This window comes from Heteronotia binoei, chromosome 3 (genome assembly GCF_032191835.1).
Source record: "Heteronotia binoei isolate CCM8104 ecotype False Entrance Well chromosome 3, APGP_CSIRO_Hbin_v1, whole genome shotgun sequence".
In the NCBI taxonomy this organism is placed as follows: domain Eukaryota; kingdom Metazoa; phylum Chordata; class Lepidosauria; order Squamata; family Gekkonidae; genus Heteronotia; species Heteronotia binoei.
The window spans coordinates 24,968,719-24,993,244 of NC_083225.1; the positions used below are offsets into that span (position 1 = coordinate 24,968,719).

The window sequence follows — 24,526 nt, forward strand, 5'->3', positions numbered from 1 at the left end:
AGTATCATCTGTATGCTAAAGAATTAAAAATATAAACCAAATCCTAAATATCTCTAATCTGGGCTTTTGGGGGGGGGGGTAGCAGGAACTCCTTTGCATATTAGTCAACACACCCCTGATGTAGCCAATCCTCCAAGAGCTTCCACGGCTCTTCGTACAGGGCCTACTGTCAGCTCCAGGAGGACTGGCTACATCAGGGGTGTGTGGCCTAATATGTAAAGGAGTTCCTGCTACAAAAAAGCCCTATCTCTAATAGTTGTTCTGAAATAGCTGTTCTGCGAAGGGCGGGGGTGGGGAATAAGGGTTCACTGGAGTGGGACCGATTGCAGAGTCCCCAGATCCTGAGACCACATTCAACAGCAGTAATTGGTAATAATACAGTAAAAAAGTAATTCCTCCTTTTGCTATGCTAGCCAGCAAGAGAACAGCTCCTGCTGCCAACCATGCTAAATGAATGTATCTATATTCCCTGCTTCTTGGTAGCAAACTGAAGTTTGTGGTTTTGTCCAACCTTGCAGATGGTAGTTTGTTGTTTCCTTCCAAACCAGAATTTCAAGCCGAGGTCAAACCATAACTCGCCGTTTTGGTTTGGAGGAGAATTGAAAACCACCATTTGCCGATCTGGATAAGACAAAATGGCAAACAACTGCATGCTAACCAGCTGGAGGTGTTCCCGTAACCCCAAGCTATGGCTTGGCCTTATGTCTTAGCCATCCTACAGTGTTCAGTGCAAGATGAATCATTAAGGCTGATGAGCATTTTCTTGGGTTAAAAAAAACACCACCACCACCAGTCTAATTTAGCTGTTCAGTGACTTGGAAATCCTGTAACTTTGTAACTTTAGTTACAAAGATTCTATGTGGCTTGTTTGGTTTCAGCATCAAATTAATCATTTAGGTAACTTGCAGTTGTATTTTTCTGTACTCCACTGATCGATGATGTTTTGTCTCCAAAGAAGCCAAGGCCTGGACAGTCTCATCCAAGTCAAAGCTGCAGGTGATAAAAGTGAAAAGGGGTAAGTCTTGGAAGACTCTTTCACGTCATTTGCTTCCAATTGGTGCAAGAGAGGGCAAAGATTTGGACTTCTAGAATGGCTCAAGGAGAGCCAGTTTGGTGTAGTGGTTAAGTGTGTGGACTCTTATCTGGGAGAACCGGGTTTGATTCCCCACTCCTCCACTTGCACCTGCTGGCAAGTGTTGGGTTTCCTCCCCTACCAAATTTCCATATGCAGGGTTTTGGGTGAGTTTTTAATTTGCCCATCTAGCCAATCAGGTGAACTCAAAATTTTATTTTTATATGGATTATTAAATGTGCTTGTGGTTGTATTTTCCCACTGTTCCTTTTAAAAGGGTGTTAATTGTATGGAAGGACTGCCCCATGGCGCAGAGTGTTAAAGCTGCAGTGCTGCAGTCCTAAGCCCTGCTCACGACCTGAGTTTGATCCCCGGCGGAAGCTGGGTTTTCAGGTAGCTGGCTCCAGGTTGACTCAGCCTTCCATCCTTCTGAGGTCGGTAAAATTGAGTACCCAGCTTGCTGGGGGGAAAGTGTAGATGACTGGGGAAGACAATGGCAAACTACCCCGTAAAAAGTCTGCCGTGAAAACAATGTCACCCCAGAGTTGGAAACGACTGGTGCTTGCACAGGGGACCTTTCCTTTCCTTTCCTAATTGTATGGAACAGTGCATCCATAGGAATGGGAAATTTTCCCATGGAAAAATAAAGCATTGACATTCACCACCAACAACCATATTACTGGTTCTGGGATATACTAATAGAGTTGCCAAATCCGTGTTGGAAAATACCTGGAGACTTTGAGGGTGGAGCCAGGAGAGGAGGGGAAGGGCCTCAGCACAGTACAATGCCAGAGAGTCTACCCTTCAAAGCAGCCATTTTCTTTTCCCTTCTTATTACTTGAAGAAACCTGGATGATCTGATCAGAGTGAAGCCTACATCGAATGGGCATAACAAGGGGTGAGTCTTGCAACTGAGGAGCATGTGTGTGGTACAAACGTACCTTCCTTTTTGGAGTAACATGCTAAGTTTATAAGTCACAATATGTTAGGATTTAATTACAGGGGGATATCAGTGGAGTGATAAATATGTCAAAGTAGGAGACTACTATGTGAAAGTATCTTTCTTAATTGTTAAGAGTAATTGAGACTCCATTGTTATGTATGCTCCATTTGTCTCCTCTCGAGCATGGAGTTAGCCAACAACATCCTTTCCTTTGTGGTGGGGTGTAGTGTTGGGTCAGAGGAACACATTCCAATATTCATTGCATTACATTTCATTCACAATTTAAAAAAAAAGCACTAAAATATGAAGGATGTTTAGCCCTTCTTTTCCCCCTGTAATTAAATCCATACTGTGACCTATAAACTTAGCTTGTTATTGCTGTTTAGTCTTTGCATATGTAAAAACATCTTCATTAAGGTGTGTGCCCACAAAAGCTCATGCTTTGAATAAACATTTGTTGGTCTTAAAAGGTGCCACTGGGGACAAAATTTGCTGCAGTGTTCAATTATGTAGATGCATCTGCCTATATCTATGAATTGTTAACTTCCATCTCTATGTATCTGAGGAAGTGTGTGTGCCCACAAAAGCTCATGCTTTGAATAGACATTTGTTGGTCTTAAAAGGTGCCACTGGGGACAAAATTTGTTCTACTGCTTCAGACCGACACAGCTGTCCACCCAAATCTAAGCATTATCATTGTTTTTAACAAATCAATCTAATTTACTGATTTGAACATAGAGGAACTTCACTTATAAAGACTCTGTATGGTTTATTTGCTTTGAATATCAAATTAATAAATTTTAGCTAACTGACAGTTGTATTTTTCTGTTCTTCTTTTCGCTGATGATGTTTCATCTCCAAAGAAGTCAGGATTTGGACAATCTCATCCAAGTCAATCCCGTGAGCAACAAGAATCAAAAGGGGTAAGATTCAAAAGACTTCTACCGTGTCATTGCTCCCAGTTGGCAGATGAACATAGAATCCTGGAGAAGACAGAAACTTTCCATGCAGTCCTAAGCAGAGTTAGAACCGGGGCTTTTTTTGTAGCAGGAACTCGTTTGCATATTAGGCCACACCCCTCTGATGTAGCCAATCCTCCAATAACTTCCAGGGCTCTTAGTACAGGGCCTACTGTAAACTCCAGGAGGATTGGTTACATCAGGAGTGTATGGCCTAATATGCAAATGAGTTCCTGCTACAAAAAAAGTTCTGGCTATACCCTTCTAAAAGCAGCCCCGTGGTGCAGAGTGGTAAAGCTGCAGTACTGCAGTCGAAGCTCTCTGCTCACGACCTGAGTTCGATCCCAGCGGAAGCTGGGTTCAGGTAGCCGACTCCAGGTTGACTCAGCCTTCCATCCTTCCGAGGTCGGTAAAATGAATCCCCAGCTTGCTGGGGGGGGGGGGGAGTGTAGATGACTGGGGAAGGCAATGGCAAACCACCCCGTAAGAAGTCTGCCGTGAAAACGTTGTGATGTGATGTTACCTTAGAGTCAGAAATGCCTGTTGCTTGCACAGGGGATTACCTTTTTATACCCTTCTAAGACCACTGAAGTCTGCCTAGAATTGCCTTGTTGGACATATAGGAGATCATTTCCAGTGTAGTCTGTTGAGAAACACAGAGGCCAAGAGACATATAATGATAAAGAACCCTAGTCCTGTTCAGACAACAGTTGGTCTTCCTTCTCCTGTCCCTTCTTGGAGCCTGTGGCAGGGTGAGATAAGGGGTATGGACCAAGTAGGGTTGTCAGCCTCCAGGTAGTAGCTGGAAATCCCCTTGGATTGCAACCGATCTCCATGGAGATAGATCAAGATGGGTATCCGTGTTAGTCTGTCTGTAGCAGTGAAAAAGAGCAGGAGTCCAGTAGAACCTTCATCACGAAAGAAATTCTGTGTCAGGGCAGGAACTTTCATGAGTATCTGAAGAAGCAAACAGTGACTCATGAAAGCTGATACCCTGCCACAAGTTTTTTAAGTCTTTGAGGTGCTACTGGACTCTTGCTCTTTTCAACTGATCTTCAGGCGATAGCGGTCAGTTCACAAGGAGAAAATGGACACTTTGGAAGATAGATTCCATGGCATTATTCCCCATTCAAGCCCCTCCCCTCCTCAAATCCTCCCCTCCTCAGGCTCCACCTCCAAAATCTCCAGGTGTTTCCCAACTTGGAGCTGCCAACCCTACGACCAAGAGTTGGACACATGGACTTCCTCCTCTCCCAAACTTCCTTGAGGTGCCTAGAATATTGCTGCTGTACTAGGAAATCCTATTTTCATATAAACATATCTCTCGGGACACTCTTCTTCCATCCTGAGATTGCGTTGTGGAGAAGTCTAGTCATAGTAGATGTGTTTGTTGTAGAAGTAAGGAGGCTTATTATGTGAGGCAAGGGGGACAGACGAGCTTTGGATTTTAAAGCTCTATGACTGACAACAGATGACCTGTTTGGGGCGGCATGAACAGAGCCGGCATGTGGGAGTAGGCTGGGGAGGCGGCTGCTTAGGGCACCATGAGCCGGGCTGGGGCTTGCGTCCCATACCTTGAAAGTCACGCGGGAGGCGGCCGTCAGCTCCCCCTCCCCCCCATCAGCTTCCTGTGCTGCAGAAAGACTGAGCGGGGAAGGGGTGTGTGGGAGGCGACCGTCAGCTCCACCGTCCCCCATCAGCCTTTCTGTGCTGCAGGAAGGGACTTGTGCCCCACGTGCAACAACTGTCAGCTCCCCCCACCTCCCACCCCAATGTGGAAACCTGAGGGGGACGGGGGCTGCTTAATGACGTCACTTTTTATGACATCATTGTGCCGCATGCGCATACAGCGCACGCACATGTTTTTTTCTAAAAGATTAGAGGAGGGGTGCTTAGCTGGGGTCTGCCTCCAGCGGTAGAAAACCCAGTGCCGGCCCTGGGCATGAAGCCACCCCAAAGAGAGCTGGCCAGAAAAGGAGCAGCTGGGAGCCTCCAGATGGCATGTGGCCCGCCCCTGGATGGGCTGTGTGCACCCTGGAGGACCTTCCGGAGCACTTGTGTGCTTCTCAGTCACTCCCTGGGCGCTTTCTGGTCTTCCAGACAGCCAGGGAAGTGCCTCAAAATAATATAATATAATAACTTAATAATAACTTTTATTTATATCCCGCTCTGCCCTCCGAGGCAGGCTCAGGGCGGCTCACAGACATAGAAAGTGCCATGGTTACAATAAATACATTATACAATAAAATACATTTAAATAAGTTAATTAAAACCACAATAATTAAAGGTGCTACAGTACAACACAGTGTATATCAGATGGCTAGGTGTCACCTCAGGATTCCATCTTGTAGGCCATTTGAAAAAGGACAGTTTTACAGGCCCTGCGGAACTGATTATAGTCCCGCAGGGCTCGAACCTCCGCAGGTAGTTGATTCCACCAATGGGGAGCCGTTATTGAGAAGGCCTACTCTTGGGTTCTTTTCAGTTTGGCCTCGCTTGGTCCAGGGATTTTTAAGAGGTTTTGGGAGCTAGATCTCAGTGCTCTCTGGGGGATATATGGAGAGAGGCAGTCCATAAGGTAGGCAGGTCTGCGGCCATATAGGGCTTTAAAGGTAATAACCAGCGCCTTGTAACGAACTCGGAACATGATTGGCAGCCAGTGCAGCTCCCGCAACCTAGGCTGCATGTGTTCCCACTGAGGTAGTCCCACCAACAGCCTGGCCGCCGCATTCTGCACTAGCTGCAGTTTCCGAGTTCGGTACAGGGGCAGCCCCATGTAGAGGGCATTACAGTAGTCCAACCTCAAGGTGACCGTTGCATGGATCACTGTTGCTAGGTCGCCGCGTTCCAGGAAGGGGGCCAGCTGCTTTGCCCTCCTAAGATGGAAAAAGGCGGCTTTAGCAGTGGCTGCTATCTGTGCCTCCATTGTCAAGGAAGGCTCCAGAAGCACTCCCAAGCTCTTGACCCTGCGCACTGGTATCAGCGATGCACCGTCAAAGGCTGGTAGGGAGATCTCCTCCCCTGGCCTGCCGCGACCCACGCAAAGGACCTCTGTCTTCGCTGGATTCAACTTCAGCCCATTCGACTTGATCCACCCTGCCACGGCTTGCAGCGCCCGGTCCAGGTTTTCAGGGACGTCACCAGTCCGGCCGCCCATCAATAGATAGAGCTGGGTGTCATCAGCATACTGGTGACAGCCCAGTCCGTACCTTCGGGCAATCTGGGCAAGGGGGCGCATGAAGATGTTAAACAACATCGGAGAGAGAACTGCCCCCTGAGGCACCCCACAATTAAGTAAGCGCCTCTGGGACAGCTCTCCTCCAATCGCCACCCTTTGTCCCCGACCCTCAAGGAAGGAGGAAAGCCACTGTAAGGCTAGCCCCCGGATTCCTGCGTCGGCGAGGCGGTGGGTCAGCAGCCGATGGTCGACCATATCGAACGCAGCCAATAGGTCTAACAACAGCAATACTGCCGAGCCGCCTCGATCCAGATGTCGCCGGAGGTCATCCATGAGGGTGACCAACACTGTCTCCGTCCCATGGCCCGGGCAGAAGCCGGACTGGTATGGGTCTAAGGTGGAAGTGTCATCCAAGACTCTGGGGTGACGTTGCTTTCACAACGTTTTCACGGCAGACTTTTTACGGGGTGGTTTGCCATTGCCTTCCCCAGTCATGTGCACTTTCCCCCCAGCAAGCTGGGGACTCATTTTACCGACCTCAGGAGGATGGAAGTCTGAGTCAACTTGGAGCCGGCTACCTGAATCAGCTTCCTCTGGAATCGAACTCAGGTCGTGAGCAGAGCGCTGCGACTGCAGTACTGCAGCTTTACCACTCTGTGCCACGGGGCTCTTGCGATGAAATCTACCTGATGGTAACGATGGTAGATGAGAATTCTTCCCTCCTTCCTATGGCTTTATTTTTTTTATTTCAGAAATTTCTGGTAAATTTTATATCTGGTGACAATTTGACTTGGCTGGAGTTGATCATGTAGTCATTAAAGTGCTAGGAACACACAAATTCCTTCCTGTCTCTTCATTCTGAAAACTAAGAAGATCAAGTGTGCTGCCTGCAACTGCTTTTGTTTCTGTTTCATCCTCATAGAACCCTTGATGATCTCATCAAAGTGAATTCTGCATCTAATGGATATAACAAAGGGTAAGTCTATGTTTCTAATTTAATATAGTTTTGAAATCAGCATTACTGTCTTTGTTTAGAGAATTTACTAACTACCATTCCGTGGAAGAGTTCTCAAGACCACTTGTAACTCAAGATTAGGGATGAGCAGGAGCCAGCTGATGCACTAAAGTTTGTCACCAGTTTTGGCCACTTCATGGTTTGCAATGTGATGTTTGCAAACTGAAGAACCACCACAAACTTCTATGATGCAGTTCGTGGTGGTTTGTGAAGAGCAGAAATCAGGGGTCTTCATGAAAGGAAGCTGAATTCAGCTGTTTGGTGTAAATGGCTCAGAGCCATTGAGACCCTTGCTTTCTGCTCCCTATGAAAAGAACTGAGCTCAGCTGTTTGGCTTAAGTGGCTCGGAGCCATTGAAACCCCTGCTTTCTGCTCCCCATGAAAGCAGGGGTCTTCATGAAAAGAACTGAGCTCAGCTGTTTGGTGTAAGCAGCTCAGAGCCATTGAAACCCCTCCATTCTGCTCTCCAAAAAAAGCTGTGGGAGCAGAAAGCAGGGGTTTAAACTTTAAATGGCTACTAGTGTTTCTTTCCTCGGTGTATGTATAGTTTGGTCTCTCACTCTCTGGTTTAATGATGGTTTAATGATGACAACTGCCTGATAATTGAAAACTGGGCTGGAAGTGGGTGGGACAAAAAAAAACCCAATAGAAACCTTACACACTAGGAAAAAACTGACTCAAAATCAGCTTCCAGAAAAACATTGGGGGGAGGGGGGGAATGGTCTCAAAGGAGCCAGAATAAAACCTTGGGAGTAAAAAAAAAAAGCAAAACATAACAAAGTGAAAAGGTGCAAAAATGCGCGTGGAAATCAGGGGATAAACCAAAGCTGTATGCAGCCAGAACTGCCCCATCTCTTCCAAAGAAGGCACACCTCCCACCAGCCAGTTTGGTGTAGTGGTTAAGTGTGCGGACTCTTATCTGAGAGAACCGGGTTTGATTCCCCACTCCTCCACTTGCACCTGCTGGAATGGCCTTGGGTCAGCCATAGCTCTGGCAGAGGTTGTCCTTGAAAGGGCAGCTGCTGTGAGAGCCCTCTCAGCCCCACCCACCTCACAGAGTGTCTGTTGTGGGGGGAGAAGACATAGGAGATCGTAAGCCGCTCTGACTCTTAGATTCAGAGAGAAGGGCGGGGTATAAATCTGCAGTCGTCGTCATCATCATCATCCTGATGCTTATCTTCTTGTTTTCTCACAGAGGAAGAGATCTTGATGACTTCATTGATGTCAATAACGCCGCATCACAAAACAAAAGGTAGTGCTTTAGCTCTTCTTCATGCATCAGGGAAACCTGCCTGCCTAAGGGTAAATGTTACTTGTGCTTTTGCATATTCCTTTGAGCTGAAAAGACACATCCCATAAGTGCCGCAGCATAGGAGCTGCCAGCCTGAGGAGCCAGTTTACCCTTCGATCCTTCTGGCATAGGTCTGTTTTGGCACTTTAAAGGGCACAGAGGAAGGAGATAAGATTACTTGTTTCCGTTGTGCTGCAGGCCTAACCAGGATCAAGCCCACACAGCCATTTTAAAGTTCTAAATTTCCCTCTAAAATGACCTTGTTGGCCAAAGGTTGGCCCCATGGCCGCTGTCACATCTAGCTTGGGACTGAGATTAGGGCAGGGTTTCCAACCTCCAAGTGGGGCCTGGAGATCTCCTGGAATTACAAGCGATCTCCGGACAATGGAGATTTGTTCACCTGGGGAAAATGGTGGAGGGTGGCCTCTAATGGTGTTCACCTGGAGATGTACTTTGGAGGGTGGCCTCTATGGCATTATACCCTAGAAAGGTCCCTCCCCTCTCCAAACCTTGCCCTCCTCAGGCCCCACCTCCAAAATCTCCAGGTATTTCCCAACCAAGAGTTGGCAACTGTAGATTAACTGTAGACTAGGGTATTACTGATTTATGCTGTAATTCTGTGCACTTTTACGTGGAAACAACCCCCATAGAAGAAGAAGAATTGCAGATTTATAACCCGCCCTTCTCCCTGAATCAGAGACTCAGAGTGGCTCACAATCTCCTTTACCTTCCTCCCCCACAACAGACACCCTGTGAGGTGGGTGGGGTTGAGAGGACTCTCTCAGCAGCTGCCCTTTCAAGGACAACCTCTGCCAGAGCTATGGCTGACTCAAGGCCATTCCAGCAGCTGCAAGTGGAGGAGTGGGGAATCAAACCCAGTTCTCCCAGATACACCACTACACCAAACTGGCTCTCTACACCATCTAGTCCAAGAAAACAGTGGTACTTACTTCTAAGTCAGTGTACAGCTATTAGCTGTTAAGAAAGACTGCTAAAATGACTTGAAATAAGAGAAGCTTCGATCAAATTGTTAATTTCCACCCCTCCCCCTCAATAAGAGCAGTCCCAATATCCTATAAAGGAGTGTTTGAAGTCTTCATGTTAGGGTTTATCCTCTCTTTGACAGAAGCCAAGAGCTCGATGACCTCATTGTAATAAGACCTCTTACTGTGGATCAGAATAAAAAGTGGTGAGTCTAAAATCTGATTTCTTTCAACCATCGTGATCCTGGACTACTTGCCATATATGACCGACTGAAAACAATCCATGAAAACTAGGTAGCTCTCCAACAATTTTGCACTTTTAGCCCATCATAATTGCACCCCTCCTTCAATGTTCTTTGATCAAGCAGTTCAGCATATGAGGAAGTAAAGAGGGCTGCACCTCAGCTGACGTTTCTCAAGATGTTCAAAGCAAAGCCCTTTAGCAGGGCTTTTTGGTGACAGGAGAACTCTTACTGGGTGGCCAGAGGGAGAATTCATGCTTGTGGTGTGCAGTGGAGTTGTTTTTAATCTGTCTGTCTGTCTGTCCGTCTGTCTGTCTATCTAATCTAATCTAATCTATCCTATCTAATCTATCTAATCATCTATCTAATCTGTTTGTCTGTCCGTCCATCCGTCCGTCCATCCATCCGTCCGTCCACCCATCCATCCATTTCATTAGATTTGTATCTCACCCTCCCCTAACGGGCTCAGGGCGGCTAACAACATTTTAAAAATCAACAATTCAGCTTAAAAACAAGACAATATAACAAAACAACACTATACCAATTTGCAGAACTCTAGGCTAGCCATCCACGATCCGTTTACCATCGCTGCTATTGTTGCATCGGCGCTCACATATTCCTGACATTATTACTCCTGTTATGTTGCCGCTCAGATATTGTTATCAGAGTGCCAGTCGGGCTCTCAGAGTTATGGTGTAAATATTATAATGTAGCAGTTGCCTTTTCTGGGGTGGATTAAATGCATGCTATTGTTGCTAGGTCCTTTGATTGCTTTTGGATTATTGTTAGGGATACCACGGAGCATTTTTACATCTGCCTTGTAAATAAATAAATAAGCCCAAACTATGGTAGTGGTGGAAAGTTCTGCCGGATTGCAGGCAGTTTATGGTGATCCCATAGGATTTCCAAGGCAAGAGACGAATGGAGGTGGTTTGTCGATGCCTGCAGTTTGGTAGCAACCCTGAACATTTTTGATGGTCTCTCATCCAGGTACTAACCACAGCTGACCCTGCTTAGCTTCTGAGAACAGACAATATTAGGCTAGCTTGGGCCATCTGAGTCAGGGCTCTGCAAACTGTATGCATTGTAAAAAGGGCTTGATATATTTACTCTATGTTCTGTAATGCAAGAAATTAAGAGCATGATGTACCCACACCTCACTCTGTGAACAATTTGATGGCACGATACCTGTGCAGGCATGGCTCTATACATGTGGAAGAGAAGTCCATAGGAGAAGAACATTGACATTAGGGGATCTGATGTAAAGAACGACATGGGCAATGGGGTGTGCATGCACCATGGGGGATTAGATTGTCTATTAACTTTCAAAAGCCTATTTAAATTTGCTAAGTGCTTTTGATGGCAACCCACAAACTACGTTTTCTTAACACAAGAACCTAAAAAGAGCCCTGTCCATCCAGGGCTCCATACAGTCTAGTCTCCTGTCTCACATAGTGGCCAATCAGTTCCTCTGGACAGCCAACATCAAGGCATAAAGGCTGAGGCCTTCCCCTGGTATTGCCTCCTCTAGCTCTGGGATTCAGAAGCTTAGTGCCTCTGAATATGGAGGTGCCTTAGTCACTGTAGAGTACTGGGGTCGGCGCAGTAAGAGACCAGAGTCAGAGAGTGATTTCAGCAAGCTTTAGTTCAGGAACACCACACAACACACACACTGAGCTCTGTTCAAACTTCCCGCTCCTTTATACAATTCTTGCCCCCTTCTGATTGGTCCTTAACTATCTACATGGATTGGCTATTTACAGGGCCCTAAGGGCCTATCAGGGTACAGTATGAGCCTGGATGTTGATTGGCTACTTATGTTTCAATCCTTCCCCCGATTGGGCATGCTTAGGCCTTCTCTGGAACCCTGGTGTGGAGTTCAAGCTCTGGCTTGTTCAGCTTCCCTCCAAAAGTAACAGTTCTCCCATTTGAGCCTAGGACACAACAGTCACCATAGCGAGTAACCATTAATAAATGGATCCTTCATGAAACGATCTATTCTCCTCTTAAAGCTGTTGATTCCAATGGGCATCACTACACCCTCCGGCAGTGAACTCCACATTTTAATCACTCTCTGTGTAAAGTAGTATTTCTGTCCTGAACCTACTGTCCATCAGGTTCATTGGTTGCCCTTGAGTTGTAGCATCTGGGGAGTCCTGCAGATTCCTATGGAGATACTGGTCTTTAGGCTACTCTGCCTTGTTTCAGAATAGTCAACGAATAACCAAGGGCTGCATGGTGGTCTCATATTCTTATAGATATTTTGGTTTTCACATTTCTTTGTGCAATGGGACTGGCAAGCTCCTGCCAGGGTGGGGGATCCCCCAGGGTGGTGGGTCCCAGCCCGCCACCACAAAGCAGGCCTCTCACTCGAAGCCTAGGCCATGAATCGTGTGATGTGCCCTGCATGATGATGTCATCCGGAAGTGACATCATCGAGCTGGGCATGTCATGTTGGGGACACTCTAGGATTTGTGGTAAAATTCTATGGTACCATACTAATTTGTGTGTGAGAGAGAAGTCCCCCATTTCAGCGGCGGAGGGACTTGGTAACCCTATTGCACAACCCAGTCCTTGTGCATGTGTACAAAAAAAAAAAGTCTTAATGCGCTCTATGAGGTTTATTCACATATATACTTACAAGAATTTTCAGCTTTAGTGATCATCAGAGTATGCCACTTTTCGTCACTGAAATTAGTTAAGGCCTGATTTAAGTATGAGGCCAGTGAGGCAAAATGGCTTCCCTGTTTGGCTTTGCATGAGCTCAGCACCTTCTTGAAACTGGGCCACAACTCGTGTAATGCTGCCAAAATGTGCTTAGTTTGTACACCAAAGATCCATCTGTATGTGTGTGTCGTCAAGTTGCGAGTGACGACACACCAAGGGGTTTTCAAGGCAAGGGAGAAGCAGAGGTGATTTGCCATTGCCGGCCTCTGCAGAGTCTTCCTTGGTGGTCCCCACCAACTTACCAACCCTGCTTAGCTTCTGAAATCTGATGAGATGGAGCTATACATATCATTCCACACCCCCAGAGATGGGTAGCTCTTGAGAATCCTATGTCAACACAGTTTACACGAGACGCTACAGGGACGGCCTTTTACCTCTTCCACTTTCTATTTAAGTTAGACCAAAGCAGTGCTGGGGTTTGGGTGCTGGTGCAAGGCTGCGCCCAGGCAAGGCACCACCCCCTGCCCTGCAGCTTGCACCTTCCCTCCATGATGAGCCCGGCAGCGTGGCACATTTCCTGTGTCTCAGAGCGCACATACCTACCACTGGGCTGCTGTCTCTCCACCTCCTGGCTTCCAGAAGCTTCTGGAAGCTTCCGGAAGCTGGGAGATGGAGCGATGGCAACCCAGCAGCAGTGCGCTCTGAGATGCAGGAGCTGCGCCACCAGACTCACAAACTTCCTTTGCCACAGAGGTGAGGGTGGGAGAGAGGGCCAAAACTGGTGTCCTCTCCCCTGGGCTGCATCCCAGGCAGCTGTCTCAGGCAGTCTAATGGAAGCACCAGCCCTGAACCAAAGAGGGGACACTTTGTTCCAGTTTCCTGCCCCTCCATTTTATCTAACCTGCACCACAGCTGCTCACTTCCCTCAGCCCTTAGACTGTTCGAAAGAATTAGGCCTTTGAGGGACCGCTTTCATTGCAGCTATAAAATCTCTTTGACTTCAGAGTGAGCCACTTCAAGCCAGGAGTAGGAATGCTGCCAAAGACTGTATGCGAAGAAGAATGGCCTTCATTCTTGCCTCTCAGATGAGTCTCCCTGCAGTAGCCTGGAGAAACAATGAAGAGGCCTAGTTCATTCAGAGTACACATTGTGCATGTACAATTGTGCCTGGCACCAAGGACCATTCACTGAGGAGAGCTTACGGATGAGCACAGGAATAACAGATGTTCAAGGCAGAGTAGCCAACGTGAAAGTTTGCAGCGACCACATGCTTGTGGGAAATTCCCCCCACCTCTATCTTCTTTAAATGCTTTTTAAAAAAAGAATATTTTATGAGCGTAAAAAAGGTATAAATAAGGAATATACTTTCTTCTGTCTTCTTTAAATGTTTTTTAAAAAGTTTTTCCTCTGTCTTCTTTAAATGCTTTTTTTTTTTTAAAAAGAATATTTTATGTGCATAAGAAGGTAAAAATAAGGAATATACTTTTCTGAGTTGTCTTACAATTCCATCCCCCTCAGGGTATCTGAACAAGACTGTGAATCGGCCAATACTCCAGACAAACGTTTGGATACCAACCATTCATACCAGGTTACAAGGGGATCCAGGTACCGTAATTTAAATTCATAAATGGGCTGACTGGGTTTTTTTTCTCTAGCTGCAAAATACTGTCCTTGGCGTAAAAGCACAATGATTGTGCAGAGGAAGTCTGGAGAAGGGGACCTCAACTGCACAGGGTGGGAGGAGGCAGTCTTTCAAGTCCCCTGGCCCCAAACCATTTAGAACCTTCAAGGTAAGCCACCCGCACGCTGGACAGTGCCCAGAAACCAATGGGAGGCGAGTGCAGAGCTTTCAGAATTGTAGTGAAGCAATCCCTGTATCCAACCCCTGACAGTAGACTGCTGTATCCAACCCCTGACAGTAGACAGTAGACAGTAGACTGCTACACAGAGCACACCACAGTAATCTAACCTGGGTCCCCGTGGCCTGATCATGCTTTTCAGTGGAGGGATATAGCCAGTACCGGATTAAACCCTGTGGAGTCCCCTAGGCAGTCAAAATCTTAGGAGCCCCTTTGCAAATTATCTCAGAGCTGGAACGCCCGCCCTGCTGCCCATGGCCCCCGCTGCAGCCACCTTCTCAAAAGCCCCTTTGACAAAGCTGCAGGGGAGAGGGAAAGAGAGGCAAACTTGGCGACAACGCCAGCAGCCGCATCAGGCAAGTCGGGCAAAGAGTGGGTCGGGTGCAGGCTGGGAGGGCTGCAAGCAAGGAGGGAATTGCGGGGGGGGAGCTAGCCCGGGGCCCCTAAAGGCATGGAGGCCCATAGGCAAGTGCCTACTTGGCCTAATTGTTAATCTAGCCCTGGAGATAGCTGGTGTATCAGCCAAAGCCTACAAAAGGCACTCCATGCCATGAAAGAGAGCTGATCCTCCAACCATAGGCTAGGATCCAACAGCACTCCAAGATGAATCCTGGCAGGACCCCACAGAGTAAACGTCACAGAGTTTAGCAAAAGTCCTCCAACATCACCTTCTGGAATCAGCTAGTCGAATAAGAGCAGAACCACTGAAGCATGGTACCCCTCCTCTCATCCCAGCCAGAAGGATACCATGGTCAATGGTATCAACCTAGGGTTCCCAGCCCCCAGGCCCCCGTGGGGTTTCCCTTGCTTTGGGGGGCTTTGGCCTGCCATGGACCAGCAGGGGAAACCCCAGTGATATCCTTGTGCCATGCAGGCTACCCATCTGTTTCTGGACACAATTCAAAGTGCTGGTTGTTACTTTTAAAGCTTTGGGTCAGGGTTTCTGAAGGACTGTCTTAGAATAATAGAATTGGAATGGACCTCCGGGGTCATCTAGTCCAACCAATGTAGGAAATTCACAAATACCTCCCCCTAAATTCACAGGATCCTCATTGCTGTCAGATGGCCATCTAGCCTCCAAAGACACACAATCTCCTGAGGAAGCTTTCTTCTCCCACACTATTCAGCATGCCAGTTAAGATCTGCCATTAAAGCCCTGCTGTCCACATCCCCACTAGGATTGCCAGTTCTGGGTTGGGAAATACCTGGAGATTTTTGGGGGTGGAGCCTGAGGAAGGTGGGGCTTGGGAGGGACTTTAGTAGGGTATAATGCCATCGATTGTACCTTCCAAACTGGTCATTTTCTCTGGGTCACCTGGAGATTGGTTGTAATTCCAGGAGATCTCCAGCCAGCACCTGGAGGTTGCAACTCTAGACCCCACCTTCAGAGGTGAGGTTGGTGGCAACCAGAGACAGGGCATTTTCTATGGTGGCCCCTTGCCTTTAGAACACCCTCCCCTCGTTGGGGCTCACCTGGTGGCTACTTTACTTTTTGTTAAGCACCAGACTACAACAGGATCCCTGGAGACCTTCATCAGGAGGCCGCTGGAATTATACCCTCCTGCAGAATCAGTGTTGTTACCTCTAGGGCTTTTTTTGAGCAGGAACGCACAGGAACACAGTTCCGGCTGGCTTGGCATCGGGGTGTGTGGCCTAATATGCAAATGAGCTCCTGCTGGCCGTTTTCGCCAAAAAAAGCACTACATTTACTTCTAATTTGATTGGTTCAAGTTTCTAACTGGTTATATGCATGTTCTGCTGCATAAACATCTATCTGTATTTATCCAGATAGATTCAGGTGGGCAGCCGTGTTGGTCTGAAGCAGTAGAACAAGGTTTGAGTCCTGGGGCACCTTTAAGACCAACGAAGTTTAGTTCTGGGTAGAAGCAGTGGCAGACTGGCCACGGTGTCCCAATGGCATGCAAGCCCCTGATGAAGTGGGCCCTCTTAAACATTAGATAATACGTTTAAAAGGTTAATGTCCTTCTAGTAGCTTGAAAATATAAGAGAAGTTCCAATACTATTACTGGAATGCAACTAAAATTTACATTGTATTTAGGGTTGCCAGCCTCCAGGTGGGGCCTGGGGATCTCCTGCTTTTACAACTGATCTCCAGCTGGCAGGGATCAGCTCCCCTGGAGAAAATGCAATCCGTATTTACATTTAATATCTACTGCATACTGCCAGTAAAATGTACAATATATGTACACTGTAATTACGAAAAATATATATGGAAGGAATGATCACTCGACCCATGTATCTTGAGGAAGCAGAGAGGTCTGACTTCTTTAGCCAACCTTCACTTTATTTATACATCCTGTCATGAAGCTACATATTTGCTTAGTACATAGTGTTTAAACAAACAACAGGAAGCATCTGTTCAAGGAAGACCAATTCTATACTTGTTTACAGGATTCAATACGGTCATCAATTTGTCAATACTGCTTGTGTCAGCATAAGGAACTGAGAATGTGGGTGAACACGGATGTGAAATGCCTGTGCCCTTTTGACTCTTCAGACACAATGGGAAACGCAGGGCTCCAGGCTGGTATGCCAGACACATGGTCTCACCTACGTTCCTGTCTGTGGTCTTTGTGGGACCTGAGAACCAGGGCATGATTCCCACAATATATACATTTATTCTGCAAAAGTTTTAATTGTGCCTTTTTTTCCACTCATATATTTTTGAAAATTTTATTTATTTCTTATAAAAAGTAAATGATATAGTTGTGGGTGGGACCCTTTGTCTCCTGGCAACCAATATTTTTAGCCCCAATCCACCACTGGGTAGAAGCTTCCATGGGCATGCACATTTCTTCAGATATCTGATGAAGTGTGCATGCACAGAAAAGTTTATTCTCAGAATTAAACTTCATTGTTCTTAAAGGTGCTACTGGACTCAAACTTTGTTCTGTATTCAGTATTTTTTAAAAAGCAGGGCTTTTTTTAGCAGGAACGCACAGGAATGCAGTTCCAGCTGGCATGGCATCAAGGGGTGTGGCCTAATATGCAAACGAATCCCTGCTGGGCTTTTTCTACAGAAAGGCCCTGTATGAAACAATGGCGACATCGGGGTGTGTGGCCTAATATGCAAATGAATTCCTGCTGGGCTTTTCCTACAAAAAAAGCCCTGAAAAAATGAGTTTTATTTAGGCAACTCTGAGGTCTAAAATGAGTAATAGAGCCTGGTTCGGGAAGTAATGCTACATGGCGTCGTCTCTTTTTGTTATTTGTGTGTATTTGTTTTTAGAGAATGAAGTGCTCTACATTTTTGTATGTATTTCAGCTATAATGCCTCGAGCAGTTGCTCACATCCAAAGGACACTATTGTGTACACAAGGACATTTGAGAATAGGTACCCGAAAAATACACACAGTATTTTTCTCAACTATTGTCATGTTTACTAATTTCAAAAATAACTGTTTAAACACAACTGTGTTTAAACAATAAGTGATGTTATTTTTCCGCGGTGGCTCAGCTAATCTGATTTCTTCAGTGTACAGAAAACTTTGGATGATGTGTTTAATTCTTTTAATGATATCCTAGGATAAAATACAAGAGCTAAATGCATACCCAACGAGGTGGGGGAGGTCAATATTTAGAGGCTATGGCCAAAGTCCAACATATCACTAAGTTATGCCTTAACTCCACCTTGAGTTTTGACTTCAGCAATGTTACATTCATAATTAAGATTCTCTAATGTGTACATTTTTCATATATGTAGTCTTTTATGTATATTTTAATAGCATCTATAAAGCTATTTGAAACCTTATAAAGCAACAACGTAGAGCTTTCTGCATTCTTGGGATAATAGGATTATTCCCCCCACCCCCAAAAAGGACCAGATAACAGATAATATGTTCCCAAAAGGACCATTCTCCCCAGGCTCCGCCCCCAAAATCTCCAGGAATTCCCTAAACCAGAGTTGGCAACCATAGGAACTCCATAAGCTGCTTGTAGGGACAATTTGTAGCAGGAAATAGCAGGAAGGTTCTCTCTCCCCCATTCTGTGTCTCTGTCTTTCTGTCTCCCCCCCCATCTCTCTCTCCCTCTCTGTCTCTCTCCCTCTCTTTCTCCCTCTCTCTCTGTCTCTCTCCCTCTATGTCTCCCTCCCTCCCTCTCTGTCTGTCTGTCACTCTCTCTGCTGCTTTTCTGATCTGAATCAGCCCTCCAGAGTAGTGTTCCCTCTTTTAAAAGGGCTGTTGGGTTAATATTATGTGCAACTGTGTGCAGTGTCTCATTCAGACCTGAAATCACAGGGAGACAAAAAAAAAATCTTTACAAATTCAGCTGTTTGGCTGAATGGGAACACCCTTCCTTTACCACTACCCAGATTCTAAATAATGCATAGGGAACAAAGACAAAAATGCAGCACGTTCTGGCCTACTCTTTCATGTGGCACAGTCGACCTCACATGGAATTGCACCCTCTCAGTTTCATGTAGGGGGGCATTAAATATGTACACAAACCCTCATGGGCCTAGTTCAATACTGACCTTCCTTCCCTCTTTGCACTGTCAGTCTGTGTCTAGTGCCGGCAGTGAGTGCTGCCCTTATCTGAGCCAGAGGAACAGTGCAATACGTTGTAAAACATAAAACAATTTTTTTTTATGTTTTCTTAATCTGAAATGCGTCTTGCCTTGTTCCGCAATGCTTTATTTTTTTCTGAAATAAGATCTGACTTCTTCCCTCCCAAATGGGGTTTTTAGAGAAGTGTAAAATACCCCCTTTTGGTATGTCAGTGCACTGTTTCAGCCGGCCCTTGGCTTTAAGTAGATGGCTTTTATGTTGATTAATGATATTCTCTCTGAAGTGCAAAACTGAAAAGTGAAGATTGTCATTCATTGCTTGGTGCATGTTCATTGTATTGCAGCCAATTTCCCCATGATGCGTATGAAGACACCTTCCATGGCAAATCTATTAAAACTGTTTACTCAACTTCTGACAGGTAGGATATTGTGTGTGTGTGTGTGAGTGAGTGTGCACATGCACCAGGGCTTCTTCCGTTGCAGGAACGCCTTTGCATATTAGGCCACACACTCCTGATGTAGCTAATCCTCCAAGAGCTTCCAGGGCTCTTCTTCCAGGGCAAACTGCAAACTCCAGGAGGATTGGCTATATCAGGGGGTGTGGCCTAATATGCAAAGGCGTTCCTGCTACAGAAAAAAAGCTCTGACATGCACTATCATTGGAGGGGAGGGGAAAAGCCGGGAGAAAGTAAACTGTGAAAAAGCACTTTGCCAATTGACCTTAAAACTCTTCCCTGGTTTGCACACGAATGCAACTTGATTTCCCCACAACTGTATTCCTGATGATTGGCAGGGGACATGTGAATTGATATCCAGGGGATATGAGAACGGTTCTGCCCAAGAGTTAGGTCTGTGTGGCTCATTCACACAGGCATGTAGGCAACCTGTGTGAATGCACATGTGTGTATTGGCACTTTAGCTAGACCTGCTTCTAAGGTGGAAAGGGAGGAAAGGGTTCTCTGGGGGCTTTGTGAGGCCACTCAGGTTCACTCCGCCTATAAGTCTATGTTTGCAAGCTATGCACTCCTCCTTCCATGCAACCCAGCACCTGTCCTCCAGTTTCTTGACATAAGGGTGAGAGATAGGAGCAGCTCTGCAGGTTGTTTCTCTGTGAACAAGGCACACCCTCTAGAACAGGGCTTTTTTTGTAGCAGGAACTCCTCTGCATATTAGCAGAGGTCGTTTTGTTGAAAAATAGGTGGTGGAGCTTATCCAGGGATTGTTATGCAGCTACGCCTGCTATTTAATGGACAAGGTGGGAAGGAGGAGGTGGAACTCTCAGAAAGGTTCAGGAGCTCTGCTCCTGTGAGCTCCCGTTGAATCCGAGGCCTGCATATTAGGCTACATCTCCCTGCCTACCCCCCCATGCGGTCAATCCTTCAAGAGCTTATAGTAGGCCCTGTAAGAAGAGCCCTGTAAGCTCTTGGAGGATTGTTTACATCAGAAGGGTGTAGCCTAATATCCAAAGGAGTTCCTGCTACAAAAAAAGCCCTGCTCAAGAATGAAAAATGTAGCACCATTGCTTAGGTTTGTTTAAAAAAATTATATCTCTAACACTCAACTTTTCTGAGTTCACAAGGCAGCTCATTCATACAAGGGAGGGAGGCAAGGAGGAAGGAAACATTGAAAGAAAGCAAATAAATGGGGAGGAGTAGGGAGGGAGAGGTGGAAAGACATGAATGCCAGATATTTGAGGAAGGGAGGGAAGGGGAAGGAAGGAAGGTCATTGGAGGCTAAATATGCAAATCTAAACTGTAACAGTAAAAAAAAGACCTGTTAAAAACAAACTCAGCTAGAACCCACTTGCAAAGGAATTTTTCAAAAGCCAGGTAGACCTCTGCTGGAAGCAAATTCCAGAATCCAGCCATTGTAAGATCATCCCAACGCTGGCTAAAATACAGTAGCATACAACATGCTGTGAACCGGACCTAAAGCCCTAAATCACTCTTTTGGCTCTTTACTGTCTACAAGATTAGCAACCACCTTTCAAAGTGATAATTTCTCCAACAGCATAACGAAACATTTACCCTCTGATCTAGAAACTGAGACACCGTGTTGGTCTGCACTTTGGCTGTGCTCTACCTGGAAGTTCTCTTGCCCATGTTATGTGGAAATGAATGAGGGCTAAGCAGGAGCCAGTAATGCTGGATCCCATTCATCCCAATGGGACTTCTTCAAGAGAACTTCAACAGGGATTGGCCCTACTCTACCTGGAAGTTCTCCTGCCCATATTGTGTGGAAATGAATGGAGGCTAAGCAGGAACCAGTAATGCTGGATCCCATTCATCCCAATGGGACTTCTTCAAGAGAACTTCAACAGGAATTGTGCCTTGTGCATTCGGATGATTCCGTAGCCAAGTGTTCTCGCAAGCCTCGTCTTTGCAGGCAGAGCAATGTGTGGCATAAGAAAGTGAAAAGTTGGGTGGGAATAGCAGTATCCTCCTTGTTCAGTGGAACCTATGGTTGCCAGGTTCTACCCTGGAAGTGACATCATCATGTCACCAAAGTCAGGTGTGATACTCTAGTTTTGGGGTGAAACTCTATGGTTTGTAGCTGATTTTACCATAGAGTTTTGCCCCAAAATTAGAATGTTGCTGTGCAATGTTAGCGGCATGATGATGTCATTTCCAGGTGATATCATCATGTCACCTTTTGGACCAGTTGGGGGTGGGCAACAGCAGGGGTTCTCCAACCCCCCCCAGTGGGGGTCTGGCAACCCTAGAGCCCCAAATGATTCTGTTCTTTCTGTGTAATGTGCTGAATAAATTCTGTTCTTACACAGGACTGTTATTGAAAAAGACATGTGCACATTCTGCCGGAAGCCCCTGGGCACAGACACGAAGATGGTTCTGGATGCCTTGCAGATCAGCTGTCATGCAACTTGCTTCCGGGTAGGAAGGGTTTTCATCCACTGCTATAATATATTTCTGGCTGAGCATTATCAAGTTCATGGATTGTTAGCACGTACTTCGGTTCTCAATCTAGCACAGGAAAATGTGGCATTATCTGGGCTTACAGGTATTATACTCAGTTGACTAGCTAATGAGGAAGGACGTACAGTGCCTGTGTTTCATATGTATCAGCTTCTGGGTTCAAAACTTGGTGTCTTCAGTTCAAGGAGTCCAAGTAGCAAGACTGGGAAATAGATTCTGCTGAGACCTTGCTAATCGGAGGTGCTTGTCTAGAGGAACTAGTGGTTTGATGCAATAGAACAAGGGTCCCCAACCCCCAGGTCGTGAACCGGTACCAGTCCATGGCCTGTTAGCAACCGGGCCGCACAGGCATGATGCTGTCAGCTTTCTGGGTCACAGACCTGGGAAGCTGCAAGTGGCAGGATGGCACATTGGCGTGTGCTCTCCTCCGAGCCCAGCTTTCCAGCTCTCCTTCTGAGCCTGACCCCAGTCTCTGTCAAGCGCCGATATTTCTCAATAAGCAGTCTTTTGTTTTAAATCAAAGCTGTTTTATTGTTAGAAATTCAGAAGCTGTACCAAGGACACAAGCCTTGGGAGTAATGACTTATACAGGGTTACACAGTTGCTATATAGGATATCTTCAAAGGTTACATTACAGATGCATGCTTGAGTCACAAGTTCAAAGGTTGCTTAATACTATCTTTTTTATTACTAAGGAATTTAGGCTATTAAAAACATCTCCCTTTCTCACACTTCTCTAGCAGAAGATAAGAGTTGTCTGTGTGAACCTGTGGGAGAGGCGACTTGAAAGTGGTACCAGCCAGGCTGTACCATAAACATCCTTGGGCCAGATGGATTTATTACTTGCCCAATGGTTGTATATAAGGGGGGTGCAGTAGAGAGCTGGTGACCTGCTCTATGTCTACGAAACAACCATGTTACATAAATAAGTGCACTTGACATACTGCCCCCCCCAAGCCCTTCTCTGCGGTTTTGAAGGATATTTAGCATAGAATTGTTTAATCAGCACTGGCACTCTCACATTTGAGCTAATTACCCACTCATCGTGGGCTGTTGAGAAATGTTTCCATCTAATCAGAAAATACAGTACACCCCGCTTCAGTTTAGCATATAAGATTTCTTTTACTTCATGGTGATTCTGGTCCCCCACCAGAATAGGTTTGGGAGCTTTGGGTTGGGGACGCCAAGACGTGGCTCCAGGATCCCTTCGAAATAAACTGCAATGAAAGATGGGATGTATCTTACTAAACAGTTTGGGTAATTCAAGTTCTACAGTCACTTTATTGATCACATGTTTAATAAGGAATGGTCTCAAAAACTTATATGCCAGTTTTTTAGAAGTTTGTGGAAGAGGCAAGTTCTTGGTAGATAGGAACACTGTATCCCCCACTTTAAAGCGGGTGAATGATCCTTATCATAATGCTTTTTGTAGTTCTCCTTAGCCAATTCCAAATTTTCTTGGATGTTGTTCCAAGCCTTCTCCAACTTTCCCCACCATTGCTCAAAAGTTGAGGGTATTTCAGGCATTGTTCCCGCCGGTAGTTGTGGATAAGGTTTCCCTTCATAACCATTCACTACTAGAAAGGGGAATGATTTAGTGGAGCTATGTATGCTGTTATTATATCCATATTCTGTAAATGGAAGTAACTCTGCCCTGTTTGATTGCTGATAGTTCACAAAGCATCTTAAGTATTGTTCCAGCAGCACATTCACTCTTTCCGTCTGTCCGTCCATCTGGGGGTGATACACAGAGCTCAATCCCGGTTAATTTACAAAAATCCCCCCAGAAGTTGGCAACGAACTAGACTCCTCTGTCACTAATTAACTTATCCGGGAACGAATGTAGTTTCACCACATGTTGGAAGAATAGTTGAGCTAGTCTTTTAGCCGTGGGTATTTGGGAGCATGGAATGAAGTGAGCTTGCTTAGAGAAGGTGTCCACTACTACAAGAAATACGGTCTTCCCCTGCGAGTGGGGAAGCTCTATGATAAAGTCCAATGAGACTATCAACCACGGTCTGGTTGCTGTTTCCAGTGGTTGTAACAACTCTGGAGGCTCCCCCCCTTCTCTTAGTCATCAAGCATATTGGGCACGAAGCAACATAATTAGAGATGTCTTTTTTCATAAATGGCCACCAAAATTGTCTATTCACTAGATGCAGGGTTTTTACATATCCAAAGTGCCCAGATAGCTTGCTTTCATGACACAATTGGAGCACCTCTTTTCAGAGGCTCTCTGGTACGTAAAGTTTACTGTCCTTGTAGCAGAAACCCCCCTCCCCTTTCTTTATCCTCTCAGGTATTGCATCTCCTTCCTTTTCCACTTCAGTAATCAGTCTTTCTCCCCCCCCCCCATTTCTCTTCTAGTTTTTTGCGCTTTGCTTGCACTCCCCCTAATTGGCTGGGGGAGATGAGTGAATTGATCAACTCCTCCCTTTGGCTGTTATGCTAGGGGAGTCTGGATAATGCATCGGCAAGAAAAATCTTAGATCCTGGGATGTGCTTCAGTTTAAAATTGAATTTAGCAAAGAATCCCACCCACTGGATCTGTTTCTCAGTCAGTTTCCTATGACCAGTAACGGCTTCCAGATTCTTATGGTCTGTCCATATTTCAAACAGGACCCTCGCCCCTTCTAGCCAAGATCGCCATGTCTTTAGTGCGAACTTTAGAGCAAAAGCCTCTCTGTCCCACACTGACCAATTCCTCTGATCGTGAGAGAATTTTTTAGAGATGTAGGCGCACGGTTTTAGGGACCCCCTCTCGTCTGGTTGCATGAAAATTGCTCCCACAGCGAAATCGCTGGCGTCACATTGGACCACGAAGGGTTTTAATTCATTGAGGTGAATCAGGATAGG

At 46.0% G+C, this 24,526-nt stretch overlaps 1 protein-coding gene across 1 annotated transcript in view; it reads left to right on the forward strand.

The window, feature by feature from the left end:
- The window catches only part of SCEL (sciellin), an 80,891-nt gene that overhangs the window by 50,208 nt on the left and 6,157 nt on the right, over nucleotides 1-24,526 (forward strand). The window contains exons 12-20 of the mRNA XM_060235231.1: nucleotides 956-1,015; nucleotides 2,879-2,938; nucleotides 7,075-7,128; nucleotides 8,363-8,419; nucleotides 9,585-9,647; nucleotides 13,869-13,955; nucleotides 17,496-17,564; nucleotides 19,082-19,156; nucleotides 21,520-21,628. Coding sequence (XP_060091214.1) covers nucleotides 956-1,015; nucleotides 2,879-2,938; nucleotides 7,075-7,128; nucleotides 8,363-8,419; nucleotides 9,585-9,647; nucleotides 13,869-13,955; nucleotides 17,496-17,564; nucleotides 19,082-19,156; nucleotides 21,520-21,628 — 634 coding nt within the window. The remainder of the gene's footprint in view (nucleotides 1-955; nucleotides 1,016-2,878; nucleotides 2,939-7,074; nucleotides 7,129-8,362; nucleotides 8,420-9,584; nucleotides 9,648-13,868; nucleotides 13,956-17,495; nucleotides 17,565-19,081; nucleotides 19,157-21,519; nucleotides 21,629-24,526) is intronic.